A 24847-nucleotide genomic window follows, 5' to 3' on the forward strand; every position below is an offset into this window, starting at 1 on the left:
AGTCAGTAGTATAAGAGACAACAAAATCCTTACAGTGTACCTGTAAATATGTATATAATCATATTTGAAACATACAACAAGATTATTTCCAGGCACTCCATGATAAAATTCTGGAAACTACTCTTATCAACAGAAAACACTTCATTTGACAGAAAACAATATGTAATTTTTTAAAGATGAAAATATCTCATTTAATGGGAGAAGTTCTGTTAAGTTTTTCTACTGTACGTGTAGTTGCTTTCCCAGTGTTTTTAAGTATTGTATCCCTTTGTATGCTAAAAATGCTTAACAGTGTCAGAGGAAGAAAACATTTTAGATTCCAATGCGCAGACGTGTTTGATTACTTTGCAACACTGTTGGCAAGTAGATATACTGTAGCTGGCTCCTATTTAGAGTTAGCAGTTTGGATGAAGGCCCTAACATTGGCCCTGTAGTACCGAACAATACATAGTGTCTTGCCTGTTTTAGCTGCCATTTGGGAAATGAACTGGTGATGTTATTGTAGGATGATTACATTTAGAAGTTCTTCCACCACACTTAAAAATGACTATGGGGTCCAACAAATCACTATTATTGCATGTTCTTGGTTACTGTCTTCAGGTTGATTTAGGGGTTTGGTCTCTGCATGGCCCTTACTGGACTTGGAGGAGTAGGCCGTTGTGAGCCTGGGGAATGCACTTCCCACAGAAACCACCACAGCGACCGTAGATTCTTGTCCCATCCTACGGACGGGGACAAATGAGAGAGGAATGAGTGGGCAAAGGGGAACTTTTTACAGAGCTTCATAAATGTCACTGGGGATTCCTCCTCAGTGAATCAGACAGAAATACAAGACAATACTTCAGATGACAAGACCCAACACAAAGCACAATTACACTCTAGTTAAACGACATTCATAACAAATTCCATTACAAAAGGAAAGTACTGATAATACAGTATTTAACATTTTCTAATTATCCATGAAAAGACCTAAACCAAGAATAAATTGATCCTCCTAAGTTTTGACTGTGTAGCTTGATACAGTATAGCTTATTCCTCTGTGCCATGAATGAGTCATGCTGTTGCACTCAGTGACATGTTCCTTCATTATGATAAACATGAGGACTGTAGTTTATTTTGAGTTGACGCTACATAAATCGTCCTGGTGCAGCAAATACTCACTTGTGCACTCAATTTGTGTCAATTGATGCCTGAAAATGGTCCCTAAAAATGCACTGTTTACTCCTGCTTGAATAATATTTACTGAAAGTACAATACCCAGCTGTTTAGGAAGTTACTTAACCTTATAAAACATGAAACAGTATATTTTTAAGATGTTTTTTCGGATTTACATCCTCAGAAAACAATGTGCTTATGAAAGGATTAACACATTGTTGGTTTAACTCACACAAATATAGAATAGCACATTTTGTCCTTTAAGAGCTACAGTACATAGCATAATCTAGTGCAAAAGACAAACATTATATATTACTACTGCTGCTTCTTACCTCAGATCTGTGGACTTTGACGGAAACATAGTTGCCCTGAGATGTCCATTTGGTGGCCTCAGCCACTTTGAGGCCAGTGCCAATCAGATTAATGCTGAACTGACCCTGTGAACACACATCAGACTTGAGTTTTTACTGAGTGGTTATTTAACCAGGAATGTCAAGAACGAACTAGCAATGGTTTTTGGAAATAGCTCTGGAAGATTTGCGGCTTAAACACAAACTAAAGGTACACAGTCAGATCAGCATCTCCATTAGAGTAATGGAGCAGATCAAGTTATTGCATCAGACCCAGGTAATTATAGGAGCAGATCACACATTTATATACTGCCATGAGGCCATGATGAACAGTATTTCACTGACCTGTGGACACTTGGCTGCACTGTAACAATCTCCCGCTGTAGCAAAAGGCACAGGTCGCCCAAGAAGAGTATGGGAAAACTGGAGGTCTGTGACTGTTAAACAGCAAAGATACAAATCTAGAGTCACAATTTGCAACAGCAGAAGTAAACATGGAGTGAAGACAGCTGCTTTAAGGTAAATAACCACACGGAACATCACTAAGCACAGTTTATGCAATTACATTTCATTGCAGGGTTGATGTCACTTCACTGTCACATTGCCAGATGTTTTAGTTTTTAGTTTTTTGCATCTCACATAGCGTTGGGATTCAAATCTGTATCCAGTAACAAACCTTATTAAAGAATCTGAATTATTTTACGTACCTTATCAACTCCATTTAGGTTTAGCATTCAACTATTTTAAGTAACAGAGTTTCAGATAAAGTCATATTTTTTAAGAATTAAAAAGACTTAAAATTAAGTTCATGTACTATGTATCTTTTAATGTAATGACTACCTGAATGTTTTGTGCATTGCTTCTACAAAAAAAAAGAGATACAAATATTCCTGGACGCAAAAAGAAAACACTTTTATGAACACAATTCCACTTATGTATCCTGTCTAAGAGTGAACTGGTTATGCACATAAAATGTTTGATTAACATTTGAATTTACCCTGTTTTTCACTGAGTGTCCTCTTTAGTATTTCCAATTTTCATTTTCCCCTATGTTGTCACACATAATAACCATGACCAGCACCTTTTTGTTCCCCTCACTTCATATTGCCTGTATGAAATGATGATAAAGTTCACGGGATGCACAAGGCACATAAAAGCAGTGCTTCTTCATAATCTTTCTTTCATCTTGAACTCATTACCCCCCAAACCCCCAGCCCTCTTCAAACCGCCTGAAAGCCAAATGAGTACCATGCAGGGTGGGAAGGGTGGGAACATGTGCTGTCAGGACTCAGACCAGATGAAGAGGATAGGAAGATGACTATGTAGGTTATAATCCAACTTCCCCTCTAAGCACACACACACACACACACACACACACACACACACAAACACACACACACACACACACACACACACACACACACTGTGTGTACAGAATACACTAATCCACATACTCTCATCAAAGGCATACTTGGACACAACAGGGAAGGTTGGGCTGGCTATAATAATGAGCAATATGGCCTGAAGATGTGTGTGTAAAAGTGTGAGTGTCTTTATGTGAATGTGTGATTGCTTACAAGCTAGTGTGAGAGTTTGATATTAATGCAATCACATTCACAGGTGTGTGTGCTTGCACTGTGCGCTTGTGTCCTTAGTCTTCTTGGATATGCTCACCAAGGAAATATGTGCTTGGCAGCACTATAGTCTATATGTGCTTAAGAGTAGGCACACATATCTGTGCATTCCTTTATTCTCATGCTCACATGTTTGCACTAAGAGGCCCAGTTTATTCAAGTCGCCTTGTGATGTGAAAATGGTGCGCTGAAAGGTCATTATTTGGATTCCAGTAGAAAGAGTGTGGAAAAAGGCACATAGTGCATTTGGACAGGCCAGGCTTTAGAATGTGGAATTATTAAACACTATGGGACAAGGCGTCAGGGGGTTTATAACAACACTGATGTGTGGTCTTATTACAACAAACAACGTAAGGCAATCACACAGTAATTACGCACTCATTATCCTCAGGGAGCTCAGGTCCAGACGAACTTTATGGAACAGTGTGTATCCTGCTGCTGAGTAGTCATTCCTGCAGTTACAGTCCTGTCTTCGGCTGCCATTATACGGGCATTCAAAGGGGTTCAGCAATCTTTGGTGTAAGGACAATTACTGTTAAGATTTATTTAGGACAAACACACAAATCTGAATAGTCTTCAAATACTGCATTTTATGCACCTGGTATTTAAGGAAGTACAATAATGCTGTACAAATTACACAATATTATCCAACACTCCACTGAGTCATGGCTCAAGTGGCTATCCATCACCACTAGATTATACACACCTGTGCCCATACACCTCAGAGTAGTTGTCTGTCTGACCGCTGCGCAAGGTCACATACTCCTTGGGGAAATCAGTCTGCATCTCAGCACAGTAAATCTAAAGCCAAGCACATTGAGACAATAGATGAGAGCCTGTGAGGAAGCAGCAGGTTGAGTCATGAAGTGTGACAGAGCGACTCTGACAGAACAGACACACCTGTAGGATCCGGGAATTGACTTTGAGATAATATTCCCCATCTATCCTCACACCCTTTTTCATCTGGACCTCACGGCAGGAAGTGAACAACTGGCCTAAGAGAAAAAACATGAAGGAAGGGGATTTTAGTGCAACAGTAAGGAAATGAGAGACAAATCTTTGACAATGAGGTTTGCCACTGCCATAAATCTGTTATCAGCAAATGCCATAAAGAGCAAAACTAATGGAGCCATGTGGTAGTTGAGGGAGGTGCAGAAGTCATTTTATAGTTACATGTCTCATATACCATTCAATCATATGTGTAATCATCTACCTCCAGCCTCCCCTTGTATAAGCATTTAATTGTCAATTTTTTTTCTTTTAAAGGTCCCATATTGTAGAGATTTCTATTTTCTTTTTTGATTACAAAGCAGGTCTAGGTGCTATATGAATAATGTCAAAATATCAAAACGCTCAGTCCAAAGAGAAATGTACACAGCTTGTATTCACAAACTGTGCCTTTAAACAAGCAGTTTGGACCTCTGTAAGGCTGTGATGGATAACATTATTCTCAGTAGTGGACATTTACCTGTGAGTTTTACCCAGAGCCCTGTTTTTAACTGCTATTTTCTTTCTAAATGAGAGCTGATGTAAATGTCTCATTATTGGTGTTACCTTCTCTCTTTTCCCAGTGCTATAGACGGCATATCACACTGATTAGCTAATTAGTATTAATACTTGACTGCAGTACTGGCCGTCACCCGAGCATATCATTTTAATTTCGACAGCGCCCGACTTGGCAGAAACCAAGTTAGGAATAAACAGCACAATGTGTCGAAACATCTGAAATGTGGGCGCGAACCTGCTTGCAGTCAGCTTTTACAGTATTTGCAAGTTCATTATAAAGAAAGATTTGGCTCCAGCACTGATTCCTGAGGCATTCTAACGGACTGTAGACATCACAGTTTGTAGAAAACTGCTAACTGTCTATTTATTGTTCCATAAAGTAATCACCCCAAGAGTGGAGATTGCTGTTCTGCCTAATGTGTTAAAACAAAGCATAAAGTTGAGTTTCTATAAACACACCGCACACAGCACAGTCGATTTAATACCATTACTCTACACATTCCTGGTTGGCAGTAATCACTACATGGATAAGAAAGGAGAAAAGAAATGTGTTTGACTCACATTCTCTGTCTTGGCATGCAGCTTGAGACTCAGGTCTTTCTGAAGGACGGCAGTGTTTTGACAGATGACCTTTGGAGGTCACACACTCCACTCTGCGCTCCATCACTCCTGCCCCACAGGTCTGCGAGCACTGGTATAAATACAAATACACACAAAAACATTCACACATACAATAAAACAGTTTCACAAACAAGCTGCAGCAGCCTGATTCAAAATTCACAGATGAGATTTATAATCAAGTCATCAAAAGCGATTTCTGTTTCACCTTGCTCCATGGGCCAACTTTCCAATAGGATGTGTATGGACAGTCCCTGAGAAGGCACGGTCGGGTGCCAGGAGGGTGAGGCTCCACACAGTGGGTGCTAGCAGAGGAGGACTGGGCAGCATACTGGCGGTGAGCCTGAGAGGAAGGCATCATGGAGCAGGAGACAATACGCTGCTGGTAGCCCACACCACAGCTGGCAGAGCACTAAGCCACACACACATACATTGAAAGTTTAATAACACTACAATGTGTAAAGGTTTGTACAGAGCAGTAGTAATATTAAATGCAGAGGTTGATTTCTTGATTTGGGCTTCAATGGTATCTATTAATGAGAATCTATAATCTGACTGATAAGATGTTTGGGCATTGCATAGTGGCACAACCTCATATGTGCTACATGAACAAAGTAAATGTATAATTGCATTCTTACCTGTGACCATTCCCCTGTGATCCACATATAGTGGCAGGGAGCTCCTTTGCACAGCTGGTGTGATGGAGGCTTGGATGATGGCTCACAATAATCAACCTGGGCAGGGGTCATCCCTGGGCCCCTACACCCCACCTTCCTGCTTCTCATGCCTTCTCCACAGGTTGCATTACACTGGAAGGAAATCAAGAACAGGGAGAAGTCAGTAAAAGCAAAGACGAGTTAGCAGAGGGGGGGCAGTGTTGTACTTTCAGCAAAATTACTGACTTCTCAGACCCCTGCTCACTGCCTCTTTAGCTCTCCAGATGGCCATGAATGGACACTCCTTTTGTAGAGACTTGCACAAGTACTGTAGAGTGTTTTAATTCCTGTTCAATTATTCCACTTTCTTTCAAGGATACAAAACCTAATATGTGCTCTGCTTGACAATGTTACCATGACAGATGAAATTTAAGCTGTTTTCCTTCAGGACCAGTGATGCTTTATATGACCATTTTAACTGTGAAAGAAAGGAGGTTGTAAGTTCTCGAGGCAACACAGACAGGAATCTGAACACTTCAAACATTCCTGCAGTAGGAGGATACAGTGCGAAGTCCCTGCATGGTGCCCCTCTTTCATGCCTCTCTTTTGAGGACAAAGCACGGGACATTAAAGAAAGATGAACCACCAACAAAAAAAAAACAAAAAAACAAACAGTCTGCTAGCGTGACACAGAACAGCAGGACAAAAGGGATGATGGCCATGAGCACTTGATATGATTTACCCACTGATGGTAATCATCAAAGCCCACATGACTGACAGAAGAGCACAAGAGTACCTGCAGGTTGTCGGTTTAATGATGCAAAGAAAGAGAGCGGAGTTCTCAGCCAATAAAAACCTTAATAACACCTTAACATCTGTACATCTGTCACACACAGGGAAAGCAGGTGGGGGCAGGGGGTGGGGGGGGGTTGTTGTAGGTAGGAAGAGGAAGTAAAATGGGAGTTTCTACTTACTTCCTCCCATTCACCAGCAACCCAAGTGTAATGGGTGCATTCTGCAGTTTGGCAGGGCCGCATGACAGCAGGACGTGTGTGAGCATCACATAGATCCCCTCTGACCTTTCCAGTGCCTTTTAGCCTGCAGTAGACATCTCGGTTCTGAACTCCAACTCCACAGGTGACAGAACACTAGTAGAACACACACAAAGCACATCTGACTGAGAAAAAGACAAACTGGAGTTCAATGCATGTTTCTTTCTATAAGTATGCTGCCTATATTAATGGCATTCAAACATCACTGATTTTACAATTGACGCACCATTTACTTGTCGGGATAAGTAGTACTTAGCTAATGAAAGTTTTGTATAATTGTGGGGATTTGAAGGGAGCTTTCCAAAGTTTGGCCTTAGAGATTTCACATTTTTCAAACAAAGTCTGCAATTCAAACTGAAAGTGTGGAGTTTAAACAAGTGGGCTTTTACGAGGCACGAGGGTATAATGCAAGGCATATCTGTATTGCACTATGAGAAATGCAAGTTTTGTGTTTTTGTAGCTTGAGGTACAGGAGGGACAAGTATATCGTGGGTCATCCAGCTTCATGGAATTTTGTAGAAGTTCGGGGTTCATTGGGGTTCCCCTTTAAAGTGATATTACTTAACTTTTTATCACCTTCAGCCAAAATGGCCACAATGTGGCAATTACAGGATAATGATCTTTTCAATTCCCTTCATTTCCTAAGAGTCTCTTGAGTTAGTTACCCCAGTGGCCAGCTGTCCTACTGCAGTAGGAAAAAGCCCCTGTGGTCTGAAATGGTTTTCCTTAAAGACCATAATTATAAAAGACTGTAAATTTGTTGACAGGACATTCCTTACTTTAAACAAGTCAAAGTAAATGGGACTCTTTTTGTTATTAAAGTTCATATATTTGTTAAACTATATTATTTGTTATATTTGTTAAACTTTTCCAAAAGCTAGAAAAGACACTTTTATACGCTTGGTGTCATTTTAATATAAAGTCTATAGCACATGTGCTAGGTCAGCAACTTTCAATGGGGTGCATGGTCAAGGTTAACCTTGTAATATATCCAATATCCAGCTCTTCAAGTGCATTCATAATGGAATTACTAAAACCACTGAAATGTTCATCTGTGGCATGCTAAAACATAGTGTAATGGTAGCACTAGAAGAAGTGTCATAAAGTCAGAGAAATTACTCGGTAATGTTAATTAAACAAAATCTATCTATAGTTTGCCTTAAGCTGCTGATCATACCTGACCAAAAAGGGCTAAAGCAGCAAAACCTTTAAGTGGATTAAATCAAGCAAAGGTAATTGCTTATGAACTGCAGCTGTTGTTTGAAAAAGGAGGATTGACTTATTTTCTTCTTGGAAGAGCTATGCAGTCCTAGTTTAACTTGATATTATTTCAAAGTGTCTGCAGTGTCTAACCCTGTTATAATGCTCCTGAACAATATACTTTTATACATACATCTAAAACCAGTTTGCCGCTCTCTGTGAGCCATATAGGTAGGAATCACACAAAGGTCTATCTCAAAAATCTCTTTGATGTGCTTTGAGAAACATACCTGCATACTGAGAAAGTATAGTATGGCTTGAGCTGATCAAGCTGATTTCTGTCTGACTCTCCTACAGACCTCAAAGAACAGTGCCCGGCCTCAGCAATTTTACATAGTCAGAAAATCTATGCATTCTACAGCAGGTATCAAATTTCCTAAAACTTCCAGATGTATTTGTGTTACTCGTTTCTCATTGTGATTGCATGTTATCATTGCAGACTGTGTGGTTGAATGTGAAGGGTCAAGTCCTTGAGTTTGGAAAGAGAACAAAAAGCACCAGAGGAAATCTGACCTTCAAATCAAAAAGTGTCCTGTTCTAAAATCTTACAAAGCCTGAAAATGGAACCTGCTGTTTAAGTGATTATACGCAATGCTAACTGCTACAGGTAAAGAAACCTGATTCTGTGTTCTAGCAAAAAACCAAGAGATGGTGGGGACATCATGAAACTATAGATGAAAAGTGAGACTATTTCATGATTTCTTAAGAGTGTTGAGTGTGCAGCTCCAGACTTTAAAGGGTTAGTTGACCCAAATTATAAAGCATATTTTCTCAGTTACATCTACCAGTATCCAGCCAGAGTATCCAGATACCAAACAGGTTTTGAAATATGAACACCATATCAGAGAGTTCCACCGTAACTTCAATTGAGGTCAATGCAGTTTTATTTGTGCTGAACACAGAACTGAAAAATAAATTATAAACATTCAGCATGAATATCCAGAAACAATGTAATTGTAAGGGTTTTAATGGGAGTGCTTTCTATCGAAATTTCCTTAAAAGCTATGTTGACACTGACAGCATGCTTTGTGGATTATTCAAACTAACAGAGCCACTGTTTTGTACAGAGATGTTGCTGTTTTGATGAAATACGCCAAATAAAATTGCATTTACCTCCAATGCATGAGGGTAGAGGCAGATTTTTCAGAGATTGATATTGGGAAAAAAACATGAAACCAAAACTCTCTAGCTAAGACATAAGTCACAAAATATATTTTTTACAATTTGGGAGAAGCGACTCTCTTCCTGCAATTTACAATATTACAATGTAAATATGTGTATAATCAGTATAACAAGCAGCCAGTAAGAAAGAGGAGAATGATTCTTATGTCCTTGGCTCAAAGGGCAGCCCACACCCCCTCTGCTCAACTAACATTACACCCCCCATCAGAGGTGACTGAGAGGGCTGGGTAGCTATGGAATAACTCAAATAGTGGGTGCTGAGGTTTCAAAGTTGTCACATGCATGGATATTAAGATATAAAACATGTCTTTATGCTCTAGTTGAGGATTTCATGGTTGCTGGTGGTATGTGGAGGAAGATGATTGCTTCCAGACTTCAGGGAAAGAGGGAGAAGGGAGGGAGGAGAACACCCTCAAAGAGTGGGGAGTGGCAGGAGTCTTGTGGAGGGAGGCAAATGTGGGTCTTCGTGGACCTTTTGGGATTTAACAGTTACTTGGCAAGAAGGAGAGAGATCACGCAGGAGATGAAAAGTTTGTTTTGACATTATTGTGGAAGAAATGGGTAATCAGAAAACACAGTATAACTAAAAGGTCTGAAAGAAAGACTGAATATATGGATGACAACCACCTTGAGATACATTTAAATTTCTATGTGTGTATTCTGTGCTTTTGAAGAACCAGTGTGCGTGTTCCTTTAAGACAAAGGACATGACAAAGTATTCCTCTTTTCAGTTTGATCTATGACTGTGAGTTTAAACATTTTTGTCACTGTAGCATGACTTTGAGCCAAAACTGTGTTGCTGTTATATGCATAGCCCCTTGGTGGCAGATACCATAGCTGTGTGGTTGGCCCCACAATGACTGTGACCTCACCCCCCCCTAGCGACTCCTCTATGTACGGCCTTTGCCCTGCAAGTGTCTGATTGCACAAGTCTACAATGGTACTGTACAGGAACCTGCCGTGCTTCGGGACCTGTGTCATTCTTAACACCATGCTTTCATCTGTATGGGAGGTCGAGCTCGACTGCAACAGCTGCAACTCTGGATCTCCATGTTTACTGTGTTTCATGAACTTACCTCATTATGAATTTGAGCTACAAACAAAATCTTTAGAAGATTTAGTGTATGGAAGGTTTTTTTTGTGTGTCATGCAACACTAATGCAGAAATTGTTTTTGAAACATGCTTGTAGGTGTGCGGTCGATACATAAAGCTGAAGATTACACTACATTACAACTAAATATTTCTGAATATTTAAAACCACTACATAAACAGTTTTTTAAATCCTGCCTGTGGTGTCTAGCTCACACTTGAGGAAATGACACATTGCTCTTGAACAAGAATAAACTAAGTGATGATTGGACAGGTGCTCTGTGTGTACATGTCCTCCATCTGCAACCTCTGGGAAACATTCTGCTTTGTTTGTGTTTCAGCTACTAGCAGCAGTTACAGTTTGCGTGGTCCGTGAGAGGCCCAGGCTATTTTGTAAAAGCCAGAGGAGACAGTGGGAAGAGTATGCATACCTCTCTCCACCTGTTCGCCTTCCAACTGGGGCATCCTCGGGTCCGGCAGGCCTTCTGCGTCCGTGGCCGAGGAAGATGACTGCAGCGCTCCTCTTCTATTTTGGTTTGGTTCTGATAAACACAGGCAATCTCCCGTAGCTTGGTCCCCCGACCACAACTCACCGAACACTGGAGAGTGAATGGGAGAGCAGAACAAAAGAAAAGAAGGCATAGTGCTTTAGGGAATGCTGTGCAGTTGCAATAAGTTATTACAAATGCCTCAAAATGGTCACATAATACAGTTTTGTTATTCAATAATGATTTTCAAACTGCACCCTTTTTGGGAATTTCTTAATCACATTAAGTAAAGTAGAACCAGAAAAAACATAACGCAATTATATGCCTGCTGTGAGCTATGTCTTTTCTTCTGTACAGCACTTTGGTCCACTGTGGTTGTTTTAAAGTGCTTAACAAATAAAGTTGGATTGGATTAGATTGGATACAATTAAGTAGTCCCACTGAAAAGTGTTGATAGTGAGGTACTGGATTATTCAGGGTAATGCGGATGCTGTTTCTTTAAATCATTTTTTTGTTTTTATATGTTAAATTTGTTTAAATACATTTTCAATGCAACAAAATTCCATTCAACTCCATTAGGCACAAAGCAAAAATTATGCGTAGATTCCGCTGCCATGCAGATACCATATACCAGCTTGCTTTCTGTAATTTGAGTAAACTAACACTTTATGAAAATAGACATAAAGAGTATTACCTAAACTTGGACAGGAAACGCGGGAATATAACAAAATGTTTCTCTCAGTATTACATATACAGGATTTAGACCTCAACACAAGCGCACTCGCTACAACCAATAGCTTCCTTGTTGCATTTCATGGCCAAGTGAACACACTGCAAACAAATTTCGGCTAAACAACCTAAATGGATTTCACCAAAACCCTTTGTCAAACACTCACACGCTGATGGAATGCAGCCAACTATTTAACCTGTAAACAGAGGAATTACTTTTAGGGCTGCTGTAGAGCTGCTGCTGTAGAGCTGATGATGCAGAGTGAAACACAGATGCATGCGCACGGTGAGACTATCATCTGGTATCAATAAGGAACTTAGAAATACTTCAGGAAAGCTAGCGAGACGACGACGAAGGAGGAGGAAAAAAAAAACAATGAATAAAAACCAGACACCCTGATGAAAGCCCTGAAAAGGCCTTTGCCCGAGATGGTAGATGAAAATATTCTAGAGTATTCGGTCCACATTGGACCAGACAGCAATTAGGGTGCCCGCTATTTCTGCTTGACGAGTGAGCGCCCCTATACAAAGCCACTCTAAAATGGGGTGCTGGAATAGAATACACAAGACAAGGAGAGTTGCATTTTGTCTTACCATATTTTCCAGTCCAGATAATAAACATAATATTGCATTGTCCTCTAATTATGATCTCAGAATGTTGCATAACACCAAATGCATAATTTTTTTCCCCTGAGTGCTCATGGTACCGATCATACTACAGATGACCGTGGAAAGAAAGAACCTATATTGGAGATATGTCTCAAGCTTCTTTTCTATGAGCTTAAAGACTTTTTCGACTGTTAAATAATTCTAGTGATCCAGGTTTAAGTTGGCTCTCTATCCATCTCAACCCTTCAAACAAACCTTCACCTCCTGCCTTTTCTTCTAAAGTTTGGTGCAGGCAGTGGTTGACACTACACACACATGCATCATACACATTGTAATTACAGAGGCATTTTAAACACAGGGTTGGCTCAGCTGACGAAGAACATCAAAGCCAAGCCAGAGCTGAGTGACAGGCCCTGAGCATGGCAGATTCCCACTGCACACTCACTCAAAAATGATAACAGAACTCCCTCTACCTCAGACAAGAGCAGAGACAGGCAAACATGTTGAGGGAGTGATGAGGGGGACTAGCCCCTCCTTCCTGCTGTAAAAGAAGGAGGGGAAAAAAAGGGAGGAAGAAGGGAGAAAACGCAGCCATACAGGCTATGCTGTCCCAGCTGAACTGTATCTGCATTTAACGGTGGGAGAAAATACACTATATGGCAATGTGCTCCTCCCTCTACCCTGCCAACCTCATCTGTCAGTCATTAGTTAATCAGGGCTGGTAATGCTGAGCACAGAGAGCTGGCACAGCGCGTGGGACCAGAGGACAGCTTCACCTCTGAGAGCAAGAAGAGGGCAAGGACTCAGGGACCTCCGCTTCAACGATCGACAGCTGGGTTGCTTCACTCACCAGCACCCACTCAGGTAAGACTATTCCACTTGCCGCTTACTTTCAGCTGCTGTGTGTGACAACTCACTGTCTAGCTGCTTTCTTCTCATCTCCTTAAAATTGGCGGTGCATACATTGCCTACATTTTAATGTGGATATGTGTTTTTTCTTTGGAAACTGTCAGACTACTGATCTCATATTAGGGTGATACAGTACATTTTACTTCTTTATATGTAATGTCAAATTTGAAGCGGTTTGTGGCCTGTTGTTAGCTTTAAATGCTGCTGAGGTATACTGATTTTTTTAACATAAATTAAAATTCTGCAAGTCACTTTAACATGAGGGAAAAAAAAACAACACATAAATCAAAGGGGTCACATGGGGAATGAGAAACACTCAGAGAAACAGATTTGCCCTCCTACATTGTACCAGCAATTAATTTCACATGATTAGGTGGCTTAAATCTAGTATAATCCGAAGTGGTTCATCTAGGCATAATGTGGATTACCATAAAATGGAATGACTCAATCGGTTTAAGTGTGGCAAAAAGTTTAAAGGCAGCCATGTGAAACAGCTCTTGTGAAGAGTTCCCTCAAGAAGAGCAAAAGTTCTGCAGAAAAAGACATAATTGATATCTAAAACTATTCATAATGAACAAGTTGGTTTTAATTGTTCTGCTGAATTGCTTCAGGGCAGCATTCTTGATGTGATAGAGTTTCACAGTTCTTGAACAAATCATATAATTGAGTGTTAAATCAGATCCAGTTCATTCATGGCTTGTCTGTGTGCTATAAAACTATAAAACATCCCAGGGCGTTTTAAGCAGAGATGTCTGATTTTGATTTAAATCAATAAAATATAATTCATTACAGATGCATTTTAACAGGATAACAAACTGATATTAGATACTACTTACCCCCCGCCCCCCCCCCCCCCTTTTTTTTTTTTACCACCAATGTCTTTGTCTAGGACTGCCTAGATGACCCCACCCACTACTTGACTGCAAACAGGTAAGCCAATAGGACAAATGGAAACTGTTAGGTATCCAAGAGAAACTTGTCTAGAGTTGAAATATCTGTCACTCAGCCAATATTGCAATCAAAGCAGATAATATTGTACATCACCTTACAGAGAGGGTAAATTCCACAAAACCAACATACCACTTTGGCTCAGATCAAAACTGCTTTTAGAATGTGCATTTACACAAAGGCTTCAAGCATGTATGAAAACATCCATTACTGTAAAAACTATAATTATGCTATAAAAGGTTTTTTTGGTGATAAAAGTAAACATAAGCATTTTGTAAACCCTGGTTAATGTTGGATCTGACCAATAAAAAGACACTCTTATGCATCAGTCTTGCCAAAATGTCAGATTTTGGCAGATTAGAGATGAAGATAAACTATCATGTGTTTAACATTGTTGTTTGAAAGGCTGGTTTATTATTTAATTTTGGCCTATTCCTTAGCCATTATGATGATGTCCTACAATATCATAAATATTTTGTATTATTAAATAGTGTCTGCTCTTAGGACTACAGCCAACATTTCAACGTTTTATGTCAAAAGAAATGATGCATTATATGTGAAAGTAAGCGGCAGCTAAAAGTCAAATTAGACCAAGATGAAAGTTTTTGTTGTATGCACGTTTATGTGGGGGTTATAAGTGAGACCATATCTTAAAATGTGAGCGCCAAGGTTGAATTCCAATCACATTGCAGCACGCTTGCAATGCAAGAGGATGGTAATACCAAGCATATGCTAACTGTAGTTACCCTGACTCTTCAAAGGAGCTCAGTGTTGACCCCGAGCAAGAACAAACTTGCAAGTTTAGACTGTGTGGTGGGAGACTAGAATTATACCCTGGACTACATGCTGTCAAGGTTGTGAGATACAGTATCTTTAAACAATGCTATCTGCTCCATGGGCAGCTATGCTTGTGCAAAATCTCAATTTATGGTGCAAAATATAATCTTTTCACCAAATGATGCAAGGAAGAAATGATAGATCGGAACTGAAAGCACTTTAAGATAGTGTCACGCCTTGTATTACAGCTCTATCAGTATCAGTGTGTTCTCTGGTTCATAGACTAAACTGCAGATCAGAAAAAGACGGAGACAAGAGGGAGGAAGATAAAGCATCACAGAACATTCAGGCTGCTTCTCTGTTCATGGTTTTGTTTTGCAGGGAGGTTTCAAAGACAGAAGTCAAAACAACATATGTTGTCAACATGGGAACAGCTGGTAAGAGAGGCGTCATGGGGCAGAGGAATGTCCAGAGTCATAGATCTTTTATCCAACAGGCCTAAATAGTCACTAAGACTTATTTGAAAGCAAGCAGAGGAGCGCTGTGAAATCCTATCATTTTTATGTCCAACACATCGCAGTCTAACTTCATCTATAATATATCTACAAGCTATTTTGAATTATGGAAATTATAAGATGTTCAAATATGGAAATTGTAAGATTAATTCAATAAAAACAAGTAAATGCAAAAATTACTACTGATACATTTCAGATGTGACAAGCTCATTTTTGCCAAATTAATTATCACAAAATGCAGTTGATTGTGTGAGGTGGAAATGACTTCCTGTCTCTGTCAGTGTAGTTCCTAACAGACTGTCAGCTGCAGGAACTGTAGCATGCTTTTGATTGGAGACGAAAAGTCAGCTAAAACTAAACTGCATATTCTTTGCTCCATGCCAAAGTATGACTTTGCCATCATGAAAGAGTTAAATAAACAACTGGTTGAGTAGGCATATACAGTTTCTTCAACACAGTTTCCCTTTTAAGTCAACACCACTCAGAGAAGATATACTAAGCAACCATAAGTCAAAACCAAATGACAAAACAGCTGAGTTTTTCCGTCTGTCTAAACATTCCACTGAGTGCTTTTTCCATTACCATGTTATACTGAAACATCCAGCACTGCTCAGATGAGTACTGTGGGGATGGGGGAAAAAACTAAACATTAAAGAAATGATTGAATACAGCAAATTCTTGAAAAACACAAACAGCAGGCCAGCCGTAAAGTCATAAAGCAGTGACCTTTGACACAGGACATCCAAGTCCAACTCCCTCTTCCTGCTAAATGTTATCCAGCTGCTTTTCTAATCTGTCATAGCAACCAGCTTGCCATAGCTTGCAGATGTGGCAGTATGGACAAGTTCAGAGAAGTGAAAGATCTTGCCCTTGGATTTACATTTACAAGAAAAAAAAGCAAATGATGCATGAAGAAGAAAATATTACAGTTTTAAAAATGTTTTTAATGGTGTAAACTGAAGTTCTTCAACTGCTGTGTGTGTGTGTGTGTGTGTGTGTGTGTGTGTGTGTGTGTGTGTGTGTGTGTGTGTGTGTGTGTGTGTGTGTCTCATTACCACGCACATCTCAAAGCACACACAGTATTTACAACATCCATTTTAGAGTAATACTATGGAGATTATATTTAACCTTTTTTTTGGTATTTACATGTAAATTATAGTGTTTACCAAAATGTTACTTTGTTTTACACTTTACCACCCCAACCACTTCCCCCACAGTGCCTCTTTAAGAAGCTCTACAAACCCTGTGCCTGGTCTCAGCCAAGTCCACAGATGGAAGTCTTGACAAAACAAAAAACTCACTCACTAAAAAACTTAGATAAACAAAAACAACAATCCCTAATGTACCTTGTTTGGTCAATTTATTTCCAGCACAGATTCTCGACAGTCTACAACATCAAGGACAAACATCAGGTTTAATTACCACTGCTCAGACTCAATAAGAGTTTTCCTAAGAAGCAAATACGTAATGCAGTGCAGTAATGTAAAAAACAGCGCCTATTTGACACTTAAAAAAATTGACGAAACAACAATCATCACAAATCATAAAAAAATATAGTGTGCAAAAACTTGAGGATGCATTTTCATTTGAATAAAAAAAGACTGAAAAACACTGCTACTTCAACAACTGACTGAACAGTGGTCCACAAATATGACGATGGACAAGAAAGAGTTGACCTGACAATAGCTAACTCACGTCAAGTACGGCACATGTAAAAAGTGAAGTGTGATTACTGTCTATAGTAGCTAAAACATTAGCAACTTCATGTTTGCATATATAAGAGGTCAAATGAATGACTCTTAGCTCCTTCTTACTTGAAGTGGTCAAGAACAATCTTGTGGGACACCCTATCTATCACAGCGTCTTCAATAGGAGGGAAAACGCTCTTTAACAGACATGACAAGTCCCACAAACTCCTTTTTACTCCTCCAACTCGATAGCATCAACTGGTCCAAACTGGACCAGGCCCCATCTAGTCTGAGGTGGCAGTCTCGTGCGAGAAGAACATACATTTACGTAGAGTATGAGAAGCAACTCCTACAGGCCTAAAAACACTTTATAATACTTGACAAGCAGGTTGAGGAGAAACAGACGCTCTTTACCTGTGTCAAAGTGAGGCCATGTTCCCTGTCATACGATGAGCCTGGGGTAGACCAACCTAAATGCTTCCAGACTTTCACGCCCTGTCTCCTCTCATTTGGTCTCACTGCATCTGTTCTTAGCTTGGATCACCCACAAAACAGCATCTACCCTTACTAGATGGACTCCTCTCTTTATTTCTTCCAATGGCCTACACAAACTCATTGTGGTAACTCTTATTGCTTCTGATGGTGCTTTGCCCCTACAGAGACAGCATTAATATCATGTTTTAACTGCTATATAACAATAAATTGTGAGGATATTCATGCAAGCTCTGATAAAGAAAATCTATATGTGTGTAACATGTTCTTTTCTTCATGCTATCCAACTGCTTGACATAAAAGAGACTTTCATTGCTGATTTGAAAGCCATGCAGTAAACCAACTATTTAAAATCTTCTGGTTTTTCTGCCCCCTATGTCTCAATGGGTTGCCAAAGTCTGTGGAGCACAGTGCTTGACTTTTAACCAGCAAATCATGAACTGAACTATTTTGCTTTTTCTTAAAGGCCGAATTGAAAGATTATCTCCCCACTCAGATTTAAAATAAAGCCACGATGAGAACAACGCTCATGAGGACCACGTTGGAACCTTCCAGCCGCCACCAATTCGATTGCTCACACTGAACTGGCATATGGGCAGGATCAGGAAACATAAACCCAATGATGTCACGACCATCTGACCCCAGGGTGACAGGTTTGGAGAATGTTCTTGCCCGGTACCCTCAGGCCAAAGTCAAGTATGTCAATGTTGTGCATGTGGATTTCATTTGAACCAGCATGATTAGTTCACAGACACTCAACTGCAAGCCCCCTCTATGGGAAACCCGCTCTCGGCAGGAAATGGTATGTTTTTGTTAGCAACAAACAGGCATAAATTACTAAAATGGTTACCAATTTATCACACACAGCCTTACTGTTGCTCCTTTTGACATGGACATTGCTTTTAAAGTAATCATCATTAGTTAATGATATTTACATTCCTGATAGTTTATGTTTTACTATGTCTGCTGTCCTAATTTTGTGCAATAAATGTGATAATTGTTTTGTGTCGTTTCTTTTGAATACATGACAAATGTGTTTTGATGATTTGTATTTAGAAAATGAATACAGCTTTGACATCACTCATTTAGTTGCTGACACTGCATGAAAAAGGAAAGGGGTCCCAAAGGAAAAACAAGAGATTTTGCAGAGGTGTGAAAAAACAAAACAAAAAAATCACTGTCCTATGTCAATTATTATGAACTCTCCTTGATCACAAGTTCATTAGAGAGCAACACATTATGTGAATATTGTCAAGCTGGTAGTATACCATCATTAATAAAGCCATTTCCCTTGTTATGCATCCGCTGATTCTTTAAAGAAAAAGTATCCTACGTCCAAAACAGAAAAACAAGCTATTTAAAAGAAATAACTTGACTATGAAGTACTAAAATACTTAAAAGTAATGGTATTTGTGACAAAACCAACATGTTAATTCTTTTTCCAAGAGGGAATTAAACAACATTCACTCATGCAGTGATACATTCTGGGATAATGTAAAGCTTGAAATACATTTGACTTACAATAAGGATACAATATAATAAATTCATGAGTTACTGCTGTGTACTGATTGACTGATATTTCAAATCTCTGGTATACTTATACTGTAAGTGTTTCTGTTTAGTGGAGAAACATATTTTGGGAATACTACCTACAGAAGAGGCCATAACATCAGGTAAGACACTGTGTATAGCCATGTGAAATATTTTGACAATGTTATGTAATAACAGTGTCTTCTTATTGATCAATTTAGGCTTTCTATAATTTCTACTTGTATTTATTGAGATTATTCACATGGATCCAGTCATTGTTTATTACAGAAGTTAGCCTCATAATTGAGTTAAATAAACTTGATCAACACTTGACATTACATTAGGTTATGACTTTATATTGAGCTATATTAGGTATAATTTTTCACTGCTGTTGGTAAATAAAATGTTACCTATAGACAAATGTAATCATGTGGTCTATTCCAAATTGCTCTGTTGTCTGAGGCACATGGTGAGGTCAGCAAATACTATTTGATGATATCACCTGATATTACTTTAAACACAGGTGTTCTTAAAAAAACATATTTTAATGTTTCTCCTCAAAGAATGACCTCCAGCACAATATTCCATATGTAATTCAGCAGTATTCTGTAAATACTGGCTTTGCAAGGCTCACTTTTGGATCTCCTCAGCTAAACAACACTTGCCAGCATGAATTAATACTGTACCAATTATAGTTGTAGTAAAAGTATTACCCTGCCAGTCTCCTGCCAAATGCATCACAGAGCCCTCCATTAATACAATGGTAAACAGATGTGCCACCCACCATTAAAGTTTGATTTGGACCATGTATGTTTTCTTCGGGCAGATTACGAAATTAAATGCTAAAACTCATGAAAGAAAAACGCCTTCAGTGTTTTTATACTAAATTATGCAGAAGTATGTTAAGTATTACAGATACTATAGAAAAAGATTTCCATTATGTTCTCAAAGACTGAATTATTACAAGAATTACCGAAAAAGACTTCCAAATGGGACAAAGTCAATTGAAGGTCAAATACCAAAGTATCCCATAATGACCTTCAAGTCAAGTCTTTTCCTTAAGCTGTTTACAGTACCTCACCTACACATTATATACTGCAGTGCATACACATGCACATGGTTTACCAGTGCTATGTGTAAAGTGCCTTGAGATGACTTTGTTACAAATAAAGACTGATTGATTGATATCAAGATACTGCATGTGAGATAATAACTGTTGTGTCTAAAGAAATAAACTATGTATTTCAAGTATTTTGCAGCATCCTGTGTCTTATTCTGTTTTATTTGTAGGACCCTGAAGATGACTTGTGCCTTACTTTTCAATTACAAAGCAATTACTAAAGTTGTTAAAGGTGCAGACCTGCATTTTGTTTGCCAGTAAAATATTGCATTGAGAAACAACACAAATTTCACAGTTATGTTTCTTTAATAAACTTTACAGTGGGAAAAATGTTTTATGTATTTTTGCATGTGAATGAAATAAATAGCAAAAAGAACAACAAACCAAAATATGCAAAATAAAGCAAAGTTGCTCTCTGGCAACTGTGCACCACAAAGTTAAAACAAATGAAGTAGTGGGAGGGAAACTGCCATGGCTGAGGAGTCTTGGTTGCAGTGGAAGTCTTGGTTGAAAATGACACACACAGCGAGAGAAGAAAAGGAACGTAGAAGGAGACTGCAGATATCCTCACCAGGGAGGACATAAATACAGACCACTGCAACACTTCACCTGAAATATGTGTCCCAATGATTTCATATTGGCTTATCTAAGTCAGAGTGCATACATGTCACATTTTACAAAGGGTCACAAGTTGTTTGCAGGAACCTGAATCTGCAAAGCTGCACAGCCACTGGACAGTGACTGCTCGACTCAGTCAAGTGTGAGTGTTAGAGCCCCAACACAGACAACATATGGCAAAAGCACTGTGGATGTTGAGAGAGAGCTGAACTGAACTTAATACTATAATAGATAAATGCAGAGAGAGCAGCTTTTGAATACTTTTGCTAAAATATGCTCTTTACTCTTTATACTGGCTGATTCACCATAGAGCAGCAGTATATGCTCTTCACTGCCAGGAACTTACAGTTTTTACCTTATAATGTACCCAGTAGTATAATGTTTTAAGTACAAATGTTGACCTAGATTCTGATAATGTGTATGTGACTTTGAAGAAGAGATTTTTCAAGAAGTGGGGATATGGATCACTAATCAAGTAACGTGACTGCAGAGAGCGAAAGCTCAAACCAGTGTTCAGGTGACGTGTGGATAATGACAAATAATTCAAGTAAAGTGTTACATCAATCTAAACTGGAACAAAGCATTAAAGCTGCAACAATTAAAATCTATTGTAAACAAATAAATAAATTTTCATTTGAAAAAAAATCCTTCAGAAATACAAAAACTGGCCAAAGAATAAAGAGTGACACAGCAACAAATGACTATAATTTCATAAAGAGGAGGTATCTGTGTGCTTTAGTCTGTTTTATAGACGTTGATGAAAGCTGAAAAAGAACAACTCAACAATAACCTCAATTTACTGCAATGACAGCTTTATGTTCAGTAAACTGCACTGATGCTGCCCACCATTAACAGAATAAATAGTTATTCCAAGTCTGGAAAACTCTTTTATATCTGTATCTTTATCATACTGACATTACAACATCATATAATGTAAGATTTTATAGCACCTTATCATAAATTATCACAATGTCACTACGAGTTTGTATTTTAAAGTTGCTGTCTCTGCTCATGTGGCTGCTTGCAGAGCAACTGAATAAAATCACAGAAGGACTTCAGAGGTAAGAAGTTAGGATTACACTTGAATAATTGTTTTGATCCACACAGACGTTGATCCATTTTTGAAAGCCATTGTTTTTGTGACATAACTCTACAACAATGTAACAACCAGGGGAAGTAACATGCTCAAATAGTAATTATGGTGTAGTTTACTCAGCATTTGTGCTCAATTTCCTATTTGTATGTATAAGCCAGGCACTATATTTTACTGGAAATTGATAATAATAACAATTACTGTTAACCCTTTCCTGTAATGTTTATTTTTCAATCACTCTACCTTTCAAGCCATTTACTTTAAATTTAGTTTGAACTGTCTTTGAGATTGGTTCTTATCTTGTAAGGTGTCTACTATGACATGGTTGTGATGTAGATGATTTCAAATATTTTAACCTTTAACAGACATGAAGCCATTCTGAATTGCATATCAATGTAAGTAAAACAAAAACCCAAACATATCAAAAATAGGAATGAAACATGATTTGAAAATATTTTCCTCTGTACAAACTGTATTAAGTCATAGATAGATGTGAGAGGTCTGACCAAGAGCACCAGCAAAAATATTAAATATAATATCTAGTAACTTAAGTAGCTACTTGAAAAATAAAATCACACTGTACAAAGATACATATACAAAATATAGTAACAGTCATTTGTTGCTGTTCAATAAACGTCATAATATTAACTCTTATACACAAATATACACTTGTGTAATTCAGATACAGGGTGAAGACAGCAATAACAGCATAGAACATTTACTTCACGCCTCATATATGAAATAAATATTTTCTAGTGTTATGCTTCTACAGATATATGGCACTGCTGGACAAAACTGTCCTGATTTATAGGTTTTAATTGGGAGCCTAGGGTTGAAATGGGATCCATGTGGCTTTAATGATCCCCTAAGTGGAGCAGCATTGTGTTTTTGTGTATTTTTTTTCCTTTTTTCTTGATTCTAATCAGCACCATGCCAGAGCTGGATAGCTCAGTGGCAAGAGATACCCAACATTCAGTTGAATCTCCCACATTGTTAGGCTAAAAACACAATCAGCACACAGGTCTGAAGTTATTTTAGCACACCATGTTTACTCACAGTGACGCACCCTCAGTGAGGAAGATAAGTGTTGGAAGAGAACAAGGTAGTACTATCGTACCGGCTTCCATGGTCGGCGTTGCCAGGAGGCAGAGCCTGGGCAGGGCTGCAGGTTGCATTGCTCCATGTCAGGCGGTTTGTCCAGGATGTCACAGTTGTAGTCACTGAGCCTCTGGCCATTGGGCCTTTGACACACCACCCAGCGAGTCTTCCTTCCTCCACCACAGGTGTGGGTGCACTGAGGCAAACAAACAAAAAAGGTGCTCAGGATACTTTTATTATGCTTCAGGACTGACTTTACACAACCCGTCTTTTGACCGGTATACAGACAGACACAAACACAGAAATACATACACAGAGAGACATAACAGCTGAAAGGGATGAAACACAAGAGTAGTGGGGGAAATGTAATAAGGTTAACAATGACTAACTCTTAATATGACCTCACCTCTTCCCAGACTCCATTGATCCACAGAGGGCAGGGCCCAGAGTTGCAGCTCTTGGACTCGTCGGGTTTGACCCTCTCATCACAGTAGCTGTTGCTACGACCGTCAGCATCCTGACAGACCACCACTCGCCTCTGGAAGCCTCCTGCACAGGTACTGGAACACTAGAGAGCACACACAGTGTGTCACTTGCTATGATTGGTTTGATTTGATTGATTATTCTGATTCATTTTTATATTTTGGAACTGAATAGAAAATCAATTTATTTGCATGATGCTTAAAAAATATAGATGCAATTCTATTTCAGGTTAAAAGACATAGTATAAATAAGTTCATATCATGGTTTGATATGCATAAGTTGTAAAACATTATTAACTGAAGCTTTACTTATTACCTTTTCTTGGAACTTTCAACTGTATCAAACAAACTTCCATGCTCAGCTTTTAGACCAGTGTCAGGGAAAGACCCCTTAAATATGACAAACTGTCATCACGTGATACATGATTACATCTGAGCAAGTTCCATTTGTGGAGGAAGGTCATGGGATATAGGGGAAAGCGCCCAGGAAAAAGTTTGTAGAATAATTTTATCACAAATAGATGTTCGCAAGATAAAGAATGAAAACTGTACACAACCAGTTATGCTATATTAACAAACAACTTTTCTGTTCAAAATTATATTCCTAAAATGGAAAACATCAGCCAACAAAGGACAACCTCAAACTCTGAACAGCCTTCAACAGAGCAGTAGGTACACTCTGCATCCAATTAAAATAACACATCCCCACTGTCAACGGGAGGGAGTACATTCAGGGCTCTACAATATATGTGAGGGAGGACAGCACAAAGTGAGCCTCAACAGCAGTGCCCTCAGTCAAATTCATTATGTGAGACTTACAATGAACGCCTCTGCTGGGGGGACAAAACAAATAGGCAATGTTCTTCTTGAGGTTTTAAGATTTTGTAAAAACCTTAAAACATTTATCTCCAAGCTACTATTTTAGTTTTTAGGGAAGATAATCTGGCCACCATTTTACCAAAAGCAAATCTTAGTCATAAATGTAGCCTTAAGATGCTTTTAGGAAACTGGATCCTCCTCTATTGTGTAACAGCCATCTGTACACTTAGTTCTTCTAAAAAAGGCATTTCATTCAAAATGGACTTGATTGTCTGTTAGCAGGGAGCAAATTCCCTCCAACACAACACATTGGTCTCTACTTAAATGCAACTGGGCATACGCACAAGTGAAAGCACAAACACAAAACACAAACACAAGTAAAAAACCTGCAGTGAAAGGAGACATATTTTGACATATAGTGACTATAGG

At 38.9% G+C, this 24847-nt stretch overlaps 1 protein-coding gene across 2 annotated transcripts in view; it reads right to left on the minus strand.

Moving 5' to 3' along the window:
- Window positions 1-563: 563 nt before the first annotated feature.
- The window catches only part of LOC128358360 (A disintegrin and metalloproteinase with thrombospondin motifs 20-like), a 77989-nt gene continuing 53705 nt past the window's right edge, over window positions 564-24847 (minus strand). For both annotated transcript variants that reach the window (XM_053318606.1, XM_053318607.1), the window contains 13 exons: window positions 23524-23685; window positions 23137-23313; window positions 10935-11102; window positions 6894-7067; window positions 5902-6072; window positions 5472-5675; window positions 5207-5336; window positions 4040-4134; window positions 3846-3940; window positions 3518-3651; window positions 1851-1942; window positions 1488-1592; window positions 564-722 (listed from right to left, as the gene is read on the minus strand). In XM_053318606.1, the coding sequence (XP_053174581.1) occupies window positions 633-722; window positions 1488-1592; window positions 1851-1942; window positions 3518-3651; window positions 3846-3940; window positions 4040-4134; window positions 5207-5336; window positions 5472-5675; window positions 5902-6072; window positions 6894-7067; window positions 10935-11102; window positions 23137-23313; window positions 23524-23685 (1797 nt within the window). In that variant the 3' untranslated portion in view covers window positions 564-632. The remainder of the gene's footprint in view (window positions 723-1487; window positions 1593-1850; window positions 1943-3517; window positions 3652-3845; window positions 3941-4039; window positions 4135-5206; window positions 5337-5471; window positions 5676-5901; window positions 6073-6893; window positions 7068-10934; window positions 11103-23136; window positions 23314-23523; window positions 23686-24847) is intronic.

The sequence above is a fragment of the Scomber japonicus genome, chromosome 5, assembly GCF_027409825.1.
Source record: "Scomber japonicus isolate fScoJap1 chromosome 5, fScoJap1.pri, whole genome shotgun sequence".
NCBI classification, from domain to species: domain Eukaryota; kingdom Metazoa; phylum Chordata; class Actinopteri; order Scombriformes; family Scombridae; genus Scomber; species Scomber japonicus.